This window comes from Astyanax mexicanus, chromosome 17, assembly GCF_023375975.1.
Source record: "Astyanax mexicanus isolate ESR-SI-001 chromosome 17, AstMex3_surface, whole genome shotgun sequence".
Classification (NCBI taxonomy): domain Eukaryota; kingdom Metazoa; phylum Chordata; class Actinopteri; order Characiformes; family Acestrorhamphidae; genus Astyanax; species Astyanax mexicanus.
The window spans coordinates 47541865-47559867 of NC_064424.1; the positions used below are offsets into that span (position 1 = coordinate 47541865).

The 18003-nt window shown below is 38.4% G+C and overlaps 2 protein-coding genes across 7 annotated transcripts; both read left to right on the forward strand.

Moving 5' to 3' along the window:
* Positions 1–395: 395 nt before the first annotated feature.
* On the forward strand, positions 396–4465 carry bxdc2 (brix domain containing 2). Its single transcript, XM_007252751.4, has 10 exons — positions 396–582; positions 1279–1390; positions 1590–1633; positions 1726–1796; positions 2504–2553; positions 2670–2743; positions 2858–2908; positions 3016–3117; positions 3502–3630; positions 3883–4465. Exons 1-10 carry the CDS (start codon positions 439–441, stop codon positions 4141–4143), a joined length of 1038 nt encoding a protein of 345 aa, XP_007252813.1. The 5' UTR covers positions 396–438; the 3' UTR covers positions 4144–4465.
* Positions 4466–5882: 1417 nt separating this feature from the next.
* Positions 5883–17691, forward strand: nup54 (nucleoporin 54). Of its 6 annotated transcripts, XM_049466359.1 has the most exons (15): positions 5883–5954; positions 7604–7708; positions 8674–8742; positions 9763–9927; positions 11624–11704; positions 12836–12991; positions 13100–13320; positions 13600–13787; positions 14028–14224; positions 14852–14906; positions 15581–15674; positions 16074–16181; positions 16347–16466; positions 16640–16750; positions 17344–17691. In XM_049466359.1, exons 1-15 carry the CDS (start codon positions 5918–5920, stop codon positions 17470–17472), a joined length of 1836 nt encoding a protein of 611 aa, XP_049322316.1. In that variant the 5' UTR covers positions 5883–5917; the 3' UTR covers positions 17473–17691. The 6 variants fall into 6 exon arrangements, with proteins under 6 accessions (XP_049322316.1, XP_007252806.1, XP_049322317.1 ...); XM_007252744.3 differs by lacking the exon at positions 9763–9927; XM_049466360.1 differs by lacking the exon at positions 7604–7708.
* The last annotated feature ends 312 nt before the right edge of the window (positions 17692–18003 follow it).

The following is an 18003-nucleotide window of genomic DNA, read 5'->3' on the forward strand; positions in this document are numbered from 1 at the left end:
TGATATTTTGCCGTCTGCAGGAATGACGAACCTGACTGGCTACTGTCAGTAACTTGTGGGAGGAGCCTCCTCAAGGGGGATTCTGTTATGAGGCTGTCAATGGCAAAACAAATTTCTGTACTCTCTTTGCCATAGGAAATGTAGAATTATCAAGTAAATCCAGTATAAACTGGTGGGATAAGGTGGACCGTTTTAGTGAAATCTAGTGGCACATAACAATGTGCAAAATCTATAGTACCAGTCAAAAGTTTGGATAAATCTTCTCATTCATTGTTTTTTCTTTATTTATTTGATATATATGTTTGCTATATTTGTAGGAGGAGCGACGGGGTGGCGGGGTGTCCTCCTGGCCGCGGGAGGCGCTGCAGGCTCGGGTTCGGGGTGGGTGTTGTGTGGTTGTGTCCGCGCTGGGAGGAACACGTGGGTCAGAACAGAAACATGGCGGCGGCCAAGAGGAAGCGTGGAGCTGCTGCCGCGGAGGACCGGAGCGCTAAGCGGGAGAGAGCGGAGGAACATGCCGGAGACCCGGAGAACCCGAGCGCTCCCAGCGCCGAGATCACCGTCCCACCTCCCGTCTCTATGGTACCTGTCTAAATACCATTCTACACACACTCTAAACACTACACACACACTCTACACACATACACTCTACACAAACACACTATCTCAGGCACACACTCTATACATATTAACAAACACACTCTGTAACGTTTACTAGTTCTGTGTCTTTATGGGTTTGCTAGAGAGAGAGAGACAGACAGACAGACATACAGAAACAGAGAGTCTGTGAGAGAGACACATACTGAGAGACAGAGAGACACATAACTTACCTAGAGACACATACACAGTGAGTGTGTGAAAGAGAGATACAGAGAATGTGAGAGAGAGAGACAGAAAAACAGAGAGAGCTACAGAGAGAGTGAGACATACAAAGAGAGACATACAGAAAGAGTGAGAGAAAGAGATAAACAGAGAGAGACAGAGAAACATAAAGAGAGAGTATGAGAGACGGAGAGAGACACAGAGAGAATGTGTGTGAGAGAGAGACACAGAAAAACAGAGAGTGTGAGAGACATATAGAGAGAGGGCCATACAGAGAAAGACATACAAAAAGAGTGTGAGAGACATACAGAGAGTGTTAGAAAATATTGATATATCGAAGTATCACAATGTTTTGTTTTGTAATCCTATATTGATACCTGTATTTGATTTATAGTAAATAGAGATCATGTCTCAAATGTTTGTTCGACTGTTGATTATTTCTGTTCTTTCTTTTAGGGAAAGTGGAAAAACAAAGAGCGTGTTCTGGTTTTCTCCTCACGAGGAATCAACTTTAGAACAAGGCACCTCATGCAGGACCTGAGGACTATGATGCCTCACTCAAAAGCAGGTAACTGTCGAGCATTCACCCCACTAACAATAACTGTATTTGTCCCCACCTGACAGCCACTAAGGCTTGGAGAAGAAATGGTAGAGAAATAAAAAATAAAAAAAAGAACACCTCTCCAACTGTTTAACATGGGGGTGGGTGGATCATGCATTTCTGCAGGTTGTGTGAATATTTATCTCATTTGTTTCTTCATCTGCAGATACAAAAATGGACCGGAAAGATAAGCTGTTTGTTGTTAATGAGGTGAGATTTTTATATTGGAATGGTTCAATAGTTCAGCTTGATTCAGTCCAGTGATGAAATTATTATTAAAATATATTGTTTGTTTGCTGCAGGTTTGTGAAATAAAAAACTGCAACAAGTGTGTTTTCTTTGAGGCCAAGAAGAACATGGATCTGTACATGTGGTGAGTCTTCATCTGTTTACCTGTTTTCCAAAAACAGCTTTTTTATGAACCCACAGTTGGTGACCAAAAGTCTATTATTCTGTTTTTTCATAGTATACATATTTCATAGCTAAATCTACATTTAAATAAGTAATATTAGCATTTATTTATTAAGGGTAGGAATCTCTAGGCACCTTACGAGAGTCTGTGATGTGATTATAAAACGATTATCTTGATGCATCTTTTTGCTCTATGCAGGATGAATTTTTTTTCTCATTGCATGTAATGATCCATAATAAATCCTGATAAGGGTCTTTTAAACTCATTCTATGTACTTGAAAAAAGCATACTTATTTCAATTTAAAAAATAATTAATACCAATACCTTGTATAAATAGTAATATTATGTTAGATTTAACATGTATATACATTGTTTAATTATTTTTTTTGTATTATAATTTCTCTATCTCTATCTCTAATATACTAAGTTGTACGGAGATTAACTGGGAGCTTTAATGGAGGAAATATACTAAATAAACAATAGCTGCTTCAAAGAATAGCTGCTTTAACGTGTAGTTGTTTTGAACAGTTTGGTGGAAAATGAAGCGTGGGGGAAAGCAGTGTATGGCTCGGCGGTGGTTTTCTGGATTAACGTTCATGTTAACCAGCCTTAAATCATTGTCTATAAACAGATTAAATAATCTCACTGCTGCTGATTTTCTGTTGTAGGGTGTCTAATGTTCCTCACGGACCTTCAGCTAAATTCCTGGTTCAGAACGGTAGGTCTGATCAGTTTTTTCTGAATGTTTTTGCCTGTTTCTGTTTTGTGTGAGTAGTTTTACCCACTGTTACAGTTTATAGCCGCTGTATGATTTCCCACGCTGCTCTGTTTCAGTGCACACACTCGCCGAGCTGAAAATGACCGGAAACTGCCTGAAAGGATCCAGACCACTGCTGTCATTTGACCCGGTACAGAACGAAATATTATCATCAGTACATTTATACATACGTGTCTAGCTTCATGCCCTATCTGAGCTGGATGAGACTTATTATTATTGATATTAAAATTGTTTCTCTTTACAGAAATTTGATAAGGAGCCTCAATATGCCCTTTTGAAGGAGCTCTTCACACAGGTATTCCTCCTCTTTCAGTGTGTAGTCTTATTTGTCACTGTGTGAAACTCTGAATTTTAAAATTATTATATTATTGCATTAAATTAACATTGTTTTTTCCACTGCAGACTTTTTCAACGCCTCACTACCATCCGAAGAGCCAGCCGTTCGTGGACCACGTGTTTACTTTTACAATTGCAGACAACAGGATATGGTTCCGTAACTACCAGGTAAATATTCATCTGTTGTAAATAGAAACGAACATTTCAATAATTAAAATATTTATACATTTGGCTTTATTTAATTTATTATTTGTTTATTATCAAAGAAATGCCATTGTTGGGTATAAATAGCTTTTTTCACTTTATTTCAGTTGCTATTATTCCTTTTATAAATAAATATGGCTCTGGTTGAGAATCATAGAACAAACAAAACACTAAAAATATTTTTTGATATGATATTTGTGTGTGGTTTTGAGACATTATTGCAAAATTATATTTTGATATATCAGGTTTTTTATTACACTCATACGCTGCTGTATTTGATATATTATTAAACTCCTCTGTTCAGTTTTACTGTTACTATAAACTGTGTGTTTTTTTTATCTTGAATAGATTATAGAAGAAGACGCGTCTCTGGTGGAGATTGGACCTCGCTTCGTCCTCAATCTAATTAAAATATTTCAGGGCAGCTTTGGAGGCCCGACGCTTTACGAAAACCCTCATTTCCAGTCCCCGAACTCGGTAAGCTGCACTACTGCACTTCACCTTCCAGTCTGGGTATTAGCTTGGTTCTTTACACAGCAAAAACATCACTCAATAAACCTTCTGTAGCTCCTTCATTATAATGATTTTTAAAAAATCTCTTTCTTTAAATACTTTAAATGCTGCAAACTGAGTTAAATCCAGTTACACTATATTGACCTTTACTTGTCTGTCTTGTCTGCACTACTCATCCAGACTAACCCCTCCCCTCTTTCTGATTTTATTCTTCAGTACCGCCGCATGGTCAGAATGGCCAAAGCAGCTAAGCAGAAGGAGCGTCAGATGGTGAAGGAGATCCGGCTGGAGAAGAGGAGGGAGGTGAAGGAGGTGCTGACGGAGGACGTGACGGACGACGTGTTCGTGACCCCGGCTGAGGAGAAGCCGGAGATGGTGGAGAACGAGCCGCCGGTGCAGAACATCAACAAGAAGAAGAAGCAGAAGCTGATGGAGCTGAAGAGGAAGAACGTGATGAAGCGTAAAGGTCTGCTGTGAACCTCAGCAGGATCAGAGCACGGGTTCAGATGAAGCCTGGCCTCGTTTTTAAACCCTCACTTTATTCTGCGATGTTAAAGTGGGCGTGGTTTAGGAACAGCGGGCTGTGGAATACTCTGGGACTGATTTATTATGTGAGAGATAACTGCTTCTGTAGATTTCTATGGTTATTGTATGAGATGAATTTTCTCATTCTGTGTACCGACTGTTTTGTACTTTGGATAAATACAAATATACAAATTCCAGTGTTTTTTTGTTTGTTTTTTGCTTATTTTGTTGAGTTTGTAATAACACGATTAAACTCTGACCCTGATTGTCTGAATTTATGTCTGTAAGTTTGTTTATATGGGAGAAATCTCAATACAAAACTAAAAATTGCATTACCTGAAGGAAAATCAGGATGGATATGCAGCTAAAATCTCTCTCGCTGGTCACTAATGTGGTTGCTAGGGTGTTACTATAGTATCTGTACTCATTGCTATGGTGTTTGTGGACGTTGCTAAGATGTTGCCAGGTGGTTGCTTGGATGCAGGTTTACTCTCAAGTCATTAATCCAACATGACATTATATTAATAATTGCCCTCTGTAAATTGAAAATCTATATATTGTAAAATTAACAAATTGTATGTGTTGCATATAAATTATATTTGTTAGATATAATGACATGTTCCATAGAAAAAAGATTACTGTAAGCAAGACAGTATGTTATTATTGTTTAAATCAAATTTGAGGAAACTTCACAGTATGAAATATTTCTAACGTCTCAATTAAAGGAACATTTTCATTTTATCCAATCAGAACAGTGGAATCTTTGAATATAAACTAATTATAAATCATTATTGTGTTTTTAAAAGTATATTATACCTTACGCCACCCATCAGAACATCTAGCTGTGAGTTTACTGTATATGTCCTTAAAGTCAGATTAGCAGTTATTAGACCTGTAATTGCTTTAATGACCTTTATGCATTTCTTCTAGACATTTTTGCATACATATCTACAGAACTGACTATTAGATGATCACTGAAACATTACTTTACTACTACTATAAAAATATTAATTCTGATTTGGGAAATTTGCCTCAGTTCACTTTTAAACGAACAGGCCTATGCTTTAAGCCAAAAGTCTGACCAGCTTGGTGAAATGCTTGGTCTATTAAACTAAAGTGTGGCAGATGCTGGTTAATAAATATACTAGTCTAGCAGCGTTGGGTGAACAGTTTTATTATTACACTGACCATCAAAAACCAGCAGGGGGCGCTCTCTACATTAAATACAATGACTAAACACGTTTATAGAAATTAACATTTAAAGTAAATTAGGTTTCCAATGAAAAATAAACAATTAAGCATATATTTTAATTATAATAAATATTATTTGTGTATGTTTCTTTTTAATATTCAATTTAAATGTTGCAGGAAAACTGTTGTTTAATGTTAGATTTTACAGATTTGTAGATAGATAGATAGATGGGTGATACCGTCAACTATAGATACATATATTATTATATTCATTTGGCAATATTATTGCATACAATATGATAAATGGAACACTTCTAATCGAGATTTTCACCAGACTGTAACAAAAATCAATAGTCCAACAAGCGGTGTTGTGTAGAATTTGCGGTACCTTGTCAAATCGTATTTTAAAATCTGTAAGTTCTCTGAAACCAGGATAAAAATACATATACAAATAAATATACATCTGTATCGCTCTAGCCGGAACTAAATATTGTGCTGTGCGAGTTTCTGCCCGGACACAGCAGGACGGAGCAGCATGGCGTTCAACTTTGGCGGCGGCTCGAGCAGCGCGGGTGAGTTTATATAAATATATTTATATTAAAAACTGGCTGTAAAATCAGCTTCTATCAGTTACATCCCTGTACTAAACCCGCTCAGAGTCAGATAGAGCGGCGCGGGGCTCCTGCAGCTGTAATAAACACAGAGCAGCGGTAGGGTTAGCTAACAGGCTAACATCAACATTCCAGTCAACAAGGCTTTATTATTATTATTATTATTATTATTATACAAATATATACAAATAAATACAATAAATACAGCACACTAGAGACAGTTTAACAGACAGGACAGTGCAATGAAATGATACGGTACAATGAAATGTGTATAGTAAGGATAAGGTGCAAAGATATGTAACATAACGTTACTGTAACATATAGAACATAACGTTACATGATCACAGCAGTTTATAGACTTTATAGTTGTAAAAAATGAAACAGCAAATGTTGCTGATAGGGATAGAGACAATTCAGTGTGTATGTGTGAGATGGGTGGGTTAATTTTCCGCTCTGCTTTAACCTTATTACAGTACATTACTGTAAATTACAGAGAGTAATAATATCGCCAAAATGCTGACACGATAAAAAACATCCATATTGTGATATTTTTGAAAGCAGTCAATTTAAGGTGGCTCTCCATTGATCTTCCTCTATTTCTCTCTTTCTCTGTGCTTGTCACTCTGCTCTTCTGTTTTTCTCTTTTTCTATCTATTTGTCTCTCTCCTGACTTCTCTCTATCTCTTTCTCTTGTCACTGTCTCTACTTCTCTCTTTTTCTCTTCATTGATAGCTCAGTCTCTTTCTTTTCTCTATACGTTTCTCTCTCTCCATTGATCTTTCTCTATTTCTCTTTCTCTGCTTGTCACACTCTTTTTCTTTCTTTCTCTACACCTCTCTTTTTCTATTTTTCTTTCTACTTGTGACTGTCTCTAGTTCTCTCTCTACTCTCTCTACTTGTCACTCTCTCTTTCTGTTTCTCTCTACCTGTCTCTCTTTCTCTTTATTTATATCTCTCTTTTTTTCTCTTTACTTTTCTCTCTACTTTTCTCTCACTTCATTGATCTTTCTCTTTGTCTCTCTTTCTCTCTGCTTGTCACTTTCTTTTCTTTTTCTCTCTCTCTCTACACTTCTCCCTGTTTTTCTTTTTCTCTCTACTTGTCTCTTTATCTACTTCTCTCATTTCTCTTTTTACCTGTCACTGTCTCTAGTTCTCTCTCTCTCTCTCTGATATCGCTGCTTGTCTCTCTCTACTTCTGTTTCTCTCTCAACTTGTCTTTCTCTCTTTCTCTTTCTCTATACTTGTCTCTCTCTCTATTTTTGTGTCGTTTCAACCCAATACCAACCTCAGCCCTCATTCTGTTCACCTCTGTTCAGGGCTGCCACTATTTCCATAATCAATCAGTCAATCAATCAATCAAGCCGTGTATCATCTCTGATATAACTGATATAACTGTTATTTCAGACGTGTACACTAATGGATTGTGCTTCAGCTCTGGTGATTTTACTGTATCTCTGCTGTTTGGCCGGTTCAGATCTTGTGTATCACCCATCGCTCTGTTTCTGATCAGCATGGCTTCACTGAAACGCCTGAGGAGACCCAGACCTCCATCCTCCTCACGCTTCTTCATGCACTTGTGGTCACTGATGTCTTGTTTGTTGTTAATAAAGGCTCTTCAGGGTTTTCATTCGGTTCATTCGGTGCCAAAACGACAGCGCCAACAGCGTTTGGCTTTGGTACTACTACCAACACTACCGCTTCATCTGGATTTGGTAGTAAGTTCATCTGTCCACATTCATACTATTAACCATTATCATTTACATTATCATTCTACTGTAACCCATTTAATCTCATTTCCCACACTGTCCAAAGTTCATTACGTTTAATAAGGGTTCTAAAGAAACTATATTTCAGATTCTCAAACAGGGATGATGAAGCCTAGTAATTAGGAGTCTAACAATACACGATTGGGTTTAAATCCATGATTTCCATTTTCACACGATAATTTAAACAAATCTGAATTAAGAAAATTATACATATTTTCTCAAGTGGAAACAATAGGGGTGTAATGGTGCACTAATTTCTTCATAACTGTATAAACAACAGCAAATGCACTTTATATAATGCTCCATTTATACATATTTATCATTAAGTGTTACAAGTACTATTTCTGTTTAGTACTATTATGCTGTTTAATTGCTTAATTTAAGCTCTTATTTTTTAAGTGATCTAGAGTAAAAGTATCAGTGTGTAAGATGTCTAAACTGATCAGTTTTAAAAAGTTATCTAAATGCAGTTGTGTGATTGGCTTCATTCTAAAATGATTGACATGTCCTCCACCCTTTGCTTATGCCCACTGGAATTCTGTCCTCTTGTGTTCAAACAATTTAACCTCGTGAGATTTAATAGTAACAGAACATGGAATCGTCTGTTCTCAGGATGCACTTTTTTCTATCACAATACATCATTACAGCCCTATCAGTAGATCATTTTTTACCTTCAATGGAAAAATCTCCATTTAAAATGCTGTACCACACAGGCTAGGCTTTAATCCCTGTCTGGGAACCTGCGCCATACCTGGACACGCATTGTTAAAGTTGTACAGTTTTAACCCAGTTTGCTCTGGACTAACAAGGATTAAGGACGATGTAAGAGCAGAGTAGGCCTGTGTGAAATTCTACAGATATGAACAATTAATTTTTATTTTTTACCTTTTTTTTTATTGCTTTATGTTTAACAGCCCCAGCTTTTGGAGTCCCCACTACAACAGCTGCACCCACGGGGTTTGGCTTCGGCTCGACAACCACAGGTTTGTTGATATGTCAATAAATTATGGTTTCACTTTATTTAATTAATGCATGTTGTGATACAAGCTAAACTACAATAACAGACTGAGAAAAAAAGTTCATATTTCCCATTTTCAGTGTTTTAGAAGATGGAACATGCACAGGAAGGCTTATTGTATTTTAAATATGATTGAAAATTGTTAGTAAATTCCCATTAGTTCTGGATAGTACACACAGAACTAATGGATGTATATTTCTTAATTTCAGGTTATACAGTATAATTCTGATATGGATATAAATAGTATAAAAAACACCAGATGTGTTTACACTTTAGGGAACTTGTAACTCTACAGTGTTCTTCCCTTTGTGCTCAGCTTGTATATTAGTGAACTGACGGAAACTCAGAGGCCAGGTTTTGATAGTTTGATGCAGCTTTATTCCCTTAAAATTACACAGAAATTTAAAAAATACTTTCATTGCAATAAATATTGATATTAAATTAATGATTACTGGAAATTTCTAGTAATCAGTCAGATTACTAGAACTGTATGCTTAAAAAAATGCATAGTGTACAATATATGTATCACCATATTTTGACAAATTGTATTAATAAAACCACACCTGCAACTTTTATTTTATTTATTGATTGTTATTATTTTATTATTGTTATTTTATATTTGACTCTAGCATGAGTACATTTTGTACTCCTGGAACTTGAATAATTTTTTTTTAATTCTGATGTGTAAATTCTATACAATGCAAAATATACAGAATCATATTTTTTATTCCCCCCACAAGGCTGGTTGCCAGATCTTTACACTACACTATGCAGCAGTTTCGTGGACAGGAATTAAGCCTAATCTTAAACTACACAGTGTTTTTAATGGAGATATCTCATTGAAATAAAAAAAATATATATGGTTTATGACTAAGCTTAATCCCCTTTCCAGGAAACTTTACCTTTAACTGACTCTTAACTAATAAAATTGTCGTTCATTCCTCTTTTTCTCTCTCTTCCTCTTTACGGCTTTCCGTATCATCAGGATTTGGGGGGCTGGGGCCTGTCAGCACCACTACAGGGGGGTTTAATTTTGGGGGGTTTGGTTTAAACACTAATCCAGCAGCTGTCAACTTTAACATGGGGGGCTTCAGCGCCCCAACCACCACCGCCACTGTGTTCAATTTTGGCAATAGTCTTGGTGGTGCAGGTACTGACCTGTCTGAAATGATCTGTCTCATGTTCTCAGTGTAAACATCATCATCATCACCATCACCATAATCACTGTTTTACCAGTCAACCATCGTTCTTGCCTTATCAGTGTTCCTGTAGAAATATATCTGTATGGTTGGTTGCAGCACAAATAACAGGAGAGAGCAAGTTCCAACATCACACAGTGTTAACTGTTAAGGAAACTACCTCCACCATGCTTGGAGGCTAAACTTTATCCTAGCTAGCTCTTGAGTTGTGAGTTGTAGATCTGCTTCGATTTGGTGCTGTATCACAACACCCAGGGTAGATTTATGTAGTATAAATGTATCAAATGTTGAATTTCTATGCATTCAAAATTGGCAGATGATGTTGCTATTAGAAATTGCATAAGTACATTGCATAAGTTGGTGCCTTGTCCTCTCCTGTTCTCTGTATTTATGTTCACATTACCAGGCTGAATTGGGTCAAATCCTTGGACATTGGTTATAAATTGTATATATATATATTGGATATGTAGTATGCAGCATGAATGTAGTGTTTCCATGCATCTTTTCTGTCTATTCCTGTCCATTCGTCATCAGCTAGCTCCAGTGTTTTGCTGAATTTCAACTCCATGCTATTACACAATAAAACCGCGTTCAAGAAGATTCTGATTCTGTCAGCGAGTCTGAATTGGCAACAGAGGCAAAGTGCATAAATGTATAATTTAAGGATACACTGAATATTTGGATAGGATAGTAACATTAGCTGAGCTAACTTATCCTTAGTAGCACTTGAGCAGCACTGCTGAGGTAAATTCATGACAAGAATAGCACTGATGATGTTAATGTATTGTTCTTTGCTGATATGCTGATATGTTTTCAGTAATGTTTTTAAATTGTATTTGTTTTACTTTAAAAAGGAAGACAGTACATTTTATGCTATTTTATTAGTTTAATGGATGTGAAACGTCACAATCGACAAATCTGGTCTAAGGAAAAAGTCTGAATTGATTTATGAGAATAATAATGTGAACATAGCCTTACTGAACTGTTGTCAAAGTAATTTGTATGGCATCATTTCAGTTATAGAGAAAAACAATAAATCATGTTTATTCTATTGTGTGCTCCACCAGATGTTTACAAAAATCTACAGTATTTTCCTTCAAACACTTCTGTAATGAGCTTTTTTTTGGTCATAGAGAGTAGATTTATCCTAACTGTGTACATCATTCCACACTAAAGCTAAATAGACACCCCATTTCCCTTAGAAAATCCAGTTTAAATACAATGTGACCCCATTACCAAACACATTAGGTTGTTGCATTAAGTGATTAGGTGTGCATATGGTTATAGTAAGGCCCAATTCCATTTCTTTTTTGTGCATCTACACCATCTTTTTAAGGGTTTACGTTTCCCCTCTTACAATGGGACAAAGAGAAGTGGTTGAAATTCTCTCTTAAAGAAATTGGGCAAGATTTGGCAACCCCTACCCCTCGATTCCAGTTAATGAAATGGGATTGGGCCCAAGTGTGTAAGACTGAAAGAAACTCTAGTTGTGTTGATAGCTTTTACTGTTCATGTCCACATAAGCACCCATTCAATCACCCCTCCTTTCACTTTCACCATCTCCAGTCTGAATTCTTTGGATTTCCTTCACTTTCTGATCCCTCTCTTCTCTTCTCACCACCTGTATTGTTGTATGGTGTTGTACAGGTGCTTTCGGAGGCTTTGGCACCACCACTACTTCAGCAGCTGCTGGCTCCACCTTTAGCTTCTCCACCCCTTCAAACACAGGTGATCTCTTCTTCACTTTCTGCTCACCTCTGTTCCTCACACGGCCTCCGTCACGGTAGTTCCTCTACAGGCGTCTCTCTCTCTCTCTAACCCTGTGCTTCTTTTTACCCACCTCTAGATGGCACTATGCTTTAGAATATGTTGTGCAATGTGCTGTAAATGCAGTTATGACTAACGCTGTATTTGCGTCTGACTGTAACAATATATAGGTTTTCGACATATAAATATTTTATCATTTACACTGACAAAATACATCAGCAGTGGCAGATTCTAAAAAAAACTGCTTTTAAAAATACCCTTTCATGCAAAGAACAGTGATGTTCATTTCATTTCTGCTGTACATCTTATGCTGTACTCTTAGATAAATGAAATGTGCAGTTGGGTCAGTGTTCTTTAAAGGGGACATTTATTCCTCTTTTTACACCAGTCAGAATAGGTCTATGGGCTGTCGGTCCCTTTCAGAATGAGCCTTTTAATGGCTTTGTCATTTTAATGCAAATAAACTGTTACTGGCCATGCAATGGTTATGCTTAATGTTTTTCACACGTTAGGGTTAGCTTGTTCTAAATGGTAAAAGCACGAACAGACAGTAGGTACAGATCCCTCCTTCAGACAAAGTCTGCTGTCTAATTCTCCTGTGTACTGTTCTCAAAATAACCAAAATGGTGTACCTTAATTCATTAAGTGGGTGGGGCTCTGGTGAGGTTTGATGGGTGAGGGGTAAAGCCAGGGTGGTTCTATGCAGATTTTTTTATTGTGACCTCACAATAAGGGAGGAGCAGCCAAACGGCTTATAGCACACAAAAAATGATGATATCCTCGATTTACTTTAAAAAGGGTATTGATACCATAAATAAAAATACAGCTTTTCACTGTAACATCTTGTAATTCAGTGATGTATGAAGAGAACTGTATAATTCACAGGATACTAATTTCGACTTATTATAATAATGTACATAAGAACTGCTGTTAGTCAATCTGTTGACTGATACAACAGAAAGATTCTGTGGATTCAGAGGTTTATTACAGGTCATGTGGTTTTAAGACCTTGTGAACTGTATTATTATTATTGTTCAGAAGTTTGTGATGTACAGCAGGACTAATTCAGCAGGACTCTTATTTTGTTGACAGGTGCTGGTGGTCTGTTTGGTAACACTCAGAATAAGGGCTTTGGGTTCTCCTCTGGTCTGGGAGCAGCATCTGGTGCTGGAACTGGGTTTGGAGGACTGGGAGGTGGAGGCCTGGGTTTCGGCAGCTTTAACCTCCAGCCTGCGCAGCCTCAGCAGGGTGAGAGCGTGTAATATATAGTATTATATGATGAGCTGTAGTTGTGAGAGTAAAGGGTTTGTATATAATCGTGCTGCAAAGGCTAATCTTTAGCTGTTTTACCTGCAGGAGGTCTGTTTGGTCAGCAGGCTCAGGCCCCGGCCCAGTCTAACCAGCTGATCAACACCGCCAGCGCCCTCTCCGCCCCCACGCTGCTCAACGACGAGCGCGACGCCATCCTCGCCAAGTGGAACCAGCTGCAGGCCTTCTGGGGAACCGGCAAAGGTTACTTCAATAACAACATCCCGCCTGTGGATTTCACCCAGGAGAACCCCTTCTGCCGTTTCAAGGTGAGGCATATGAGTCATCTCATTCTAATACCTTTACCACTAGAGCCTCTGTCTTTTTGGATCTTGCTGGAATGAAAACAGAGATTATTTAAACTGTTTAATTAATATTAGGGGTGGGGAAGATTCAATTCCTAGATGCATCTCAATTCAGACGGGGACGATTTTGAAACAGTTCACAAATTAACAAAAATTCACCAATTGGTTCTTGTTTGAATGAAAACATTTGAGCATGTTTGTCATGTTTTACTGTTTAATCTGTATGATCTCTCTCCTCTTCAGGCGGTGGGTTTCAGCTGTATCCCGAGCAGTAAGGATGAGGACGGGCTGGTGGCTCTCGCTCTGAATAAGAAAGAGCCAGATGTGCGCAATCTGCAGCAGCAGCTGGTGGAGTCGCTTCACAAAATCCTGGGAGGAAACCCCACCCTTGCTGTCAACGTGGAGGGGGTCAAAGCTCTACCGGATGACCAGTTGAGTACCCAGCTCACCTCAGCATTTACTTTATTAAAATAAGTGTCTATCATAAAGGCCTATTCATATTTCTCTTTTGTACCATACCGCTTGTTTTGTATTGAAACATTGTAAACAATACCCAGCCCTATACATGTAACTCTATAACATAGTAAAGGTAAAACAGTGCTAAAAACAATGCTATTTTAATGTTTACTGTTCTTGTGTGTGTGTGTGGTTGTGTGTGTGCGTGTGTGTAGAACGGAGGTAATAATCTACATAGTAGAACGTTCCCCCAACGGCACATCGAAGCGAGTTCCAGCCACCACCCTGTTTAACTACGTGGAGCAGAGCAACGTGAAGAGTCAGCTCCAGCAGCTGGGTGTGGTGATGAGCGTCACCCGCACCGCTCTGTCTCAAACTCAGCTCAAACAGCTCCTGCAGAACGCTCCTGCAGGTAGGTCATCATCATCAGCAGCAGCCTGAAAATGCTCCTCACCACGAGCTTAAAGAGCCTGTTTACACCTGCTGTTAACATGCGCTTTACATCTGCTTTAACCACATTCCTTTTACACTTATTAAAATGTGACCCCTGTATGATCAGATGAGATCTGATTTTCCTGTCGAGCATAAAAAGCACATTCACACACATCCCCACATAGGGATGGGTATCAAAATTTCAATTCAAAACACAAAGAAAGCACGGACAAACACAGAGAATGTGCACAGAAATGTGGATTAGCATGTGTACTGAAACGCAGAGAGCATGCACAAACACGAAAAGCATGCTTAAAGAACACAGAGAGCACACACAAATGCAAAAAGCACATGCACAAACCCGAGAACCTTGTGTACCGAAACGCAGAGAGCATGCACAAACGCTGAAAGAATGCTCACAGAAACACAGAAAGCACGCGCAGAGAAACGTAAAGAGAGTGCTAAATATGTAGAAGTCTGACTCTGCTTTAAAAGATTCATCCACAGTTAAAGTTCCTGTTAATACTGGGTGTAAACAGGCCCTGAGGAATCACAAAGTCCTGATTTTGCTTTTCTTACTGCTAACGTGTACTTATCCCCCCTTTAGGAGTGGATCCCATCATTTGGGAGCAGGCTAAAGTGGACAACCCGGACCCAGAAAAGTAAGTGTCCATCGGTCTCCAACCAAACCACCTGTTTTGTTTCGTTATATTATTTGATCAGTCAGATTAAACTGACTCACATATTCATAAAGTTTTAAGAGTTCAGAAATAATCAATATTTGGTGGAATAACCCTGGTTGGTTTTTAATCACAGTTTTTTTTTCATGCATCTTGGCATCATGTTCTCCTCCACCAGTCTTACACACTGCTTTTGGATAACTTTATGCTGCTTTACTCCTGGTGTAAAAATTCAAGTAGTTCAGTTTGGTGGTTTGATGGTTTGTGATCATCCATCTTCCTCTTGATTATATTCCAGAGGTTTTCAATTTGGTAAAATCAAAGAATCTCATCATTTTTAAGTGATTTACTTATTTTTTTCCAGAGTGGTATATTATATTAAAAAGAGCCCGAAAACATCAGACTAGGCAGAAAAATCTGGTTTTGGTCCAAACTTTTACCTGCTGTGTAAACGTGGCCTTGCTTCATCAAAATCAGCTCACTAAACCTCTGGATATCTAGATTGGAGGACATGAAGAGCAGAGGCCATTACAGTCATGCTGAGTTTGCTGTGAAGGATCTGTTTTGTGTACCATTTGTAGAAATGTTGAAACGCATGCTTTTCTGCTGCTGCTTCTGCTGCATGTGGGCGTAATAAACATCTTCCTCAAATCCAGGCTGATCCCAGTGCCCATGGTTGGGTTTAAGGAGCTGCTCCGAAGGTTAAAGATTCAGGAACAGATGACCAAACAGCACCAGACGAGAGTAGACGTGAGTAATCATCAAAACTAAAAACTTCTCAGAAATCAATCTACCAAACTCTGTCTTTACCAAAAGTGTTAAGTTACAAAGTACCAATACTTTATTACATTACTAAGGTAAGGTAGAAATGCTGGTTATCTATACTTTACAGGAGTTCTATTTTACACACAATTATCTAAATGTTCTGTTTATCTGTCTGTTCCGGGTCATTGTCATGCTGGAAGACCCAGCCACGACCCAGCTTCATGCTCTTACTCATAGAAGGATGTTTTTGACCAAAATCTTGTAATGCATGACTCCATCCATCCTCCCGGCAATACTGCACAGTCGTCCTGCCCCCTTTTGCAGAAAAGCTAAAGTATATAATCAAAAAGCTCCATTTTTGTGCTTTGTTGTTTTGTAATGTAGATTATCTCCAATGACATCAGTGAGCTCCAGAAGAACCAGGCCACCACCGTGGCGAAGATCGCTCAGTACAAGAGGAAGCTGATGGATCTGTCACATCGAGTTCTGCAGGTACAGTAGAGTGCTAATCTCAGGATTCACAGGGGTGTCAAATTTCAGATAATTGATGATGAACAAAATTTAGCATTATTTAAATATATTCACCTTGCTGTGTATTTGCTCCTCGTTCTGAACTGAAGGTGTGGTGCTGTGTTGTTGTGGTTTATTTGAGTACAGGTGCTGATAAGGCAGGAGATACAGAGGAAGAGCGGTTACGCTATTCAGGTGGATGAAGAGCATCTCAGGGTGCAGCTGGACACAATTCAGTCTGAGCTTAATGCTCCAACACAGTTTAAGGTAAGGGCTGGTGCTGGGCACTATGACCTAAATTATTTATTACTTTTACTGTTGTTTTAAACTAATGTTGAATCAATTTTTTTTTAAATTAAAGGCAAATCTGATTTTTTCAGTTTTTATTTGAAGCTGTATTAAATCCTTTTTTTCCTCTTTTGTGTGTGTTTTTGTTGAAGGGTCGGCTGAATGAGCTGATGTCTCAGATCCGGATGCAAAATCATTACGGTGCGGTTCGAGCAGAGGAGAAATACAGCGTAGATACAGACCTGCTCAGAGAGATCAGACAGGTAAACACTGCTCTGAAACTTCAGTGATCCAGTTCATATACACTCTCATGTGTGAGAGCAAGTTGTTAGAAATTCAGCATTTCCCCACTGGGGATGCGGGGAGTGAGGGATGCGGTAGTCAGGGATGCAGGAGTCAGAAAATCAGGGATGCAGGAGTCAGGAATCGTACCAGTACAACACACATTAACACCTCATACACCACCACCATGCTAATCAGTGCAGTGCTGAGAACAACCACCCACCACCAAAATAATAATAATAATAATAGCTGTATCTCTGTGGTGGTTTTCTATCCTGTGGGTTGTGAGTACTGAAGAACAGGGTGAAAAAAAGACGAAAATAATAAAGTATATAAAGAAATACAAACACAACTACAGTCTGTTATTATTATATTATAGAAATACAGAGTAAAATATTTGATCAGTGGAACTGATAATTATGATTTTGATAATGATGACTTTTGACTCTGAAGCAGATAAACACTCATGAACCTGTTGGTACCCTAAATCATTTATACATTAATCGTGTGTGTGTGTGTGTGTGTTTGTTTTTATGGGATCTGCTCTCTGATGGTGTAATTCTCTGTTCTGCAGCATCTGAAGCAGCAGCAGGAGGGTCTGAGTCACCTGATCAGTGTGATCAAAGACGACATGGAGGACATCAAGATCATAGAGCAGGGTCTGCACGACAGCGTGCACGTCAGAGCCGGGAAACTCAGCTGACCTGGGTCTCTATATCACCCTTAGCCCTACACACACACACACACACACACACACACACACAGACGGACAGAAACACACACCGACATTTGGTTTCATGTCAGTCTTAAGTTCACATCACAAACAACTATAACTCCGCTCTTGTCCTCAGTCTTTACTCTACTACATCTCTCTCTGATCCACCACATCACAATTTTACAAAATAAAAGTCTCCATTTTCAACTCTGTCTTTTTGATAATTAAGTGGAGTGCTGATCCTGCTTGTGTGTAGGAATAGAGTACACTAGTGTTCAAAAGTTTGGAATCTGAAATATAAACAGCAATATAAAGCCATTTTTTGTTGAAATTAATGTGTATATATAAATATATTAATGTACTAACAGGAAGTGGTATACTGTTCACACTACTACAACAACAATGTGGCCTTATGTACTTCTCATCATCTCTGAATGTGGTTTGAGTGATCAGATTTCCATGCGTCCCTAAGTTAAACTGTACCCTGTTCACACCTGTTTACACCTGTACTTTATCTAT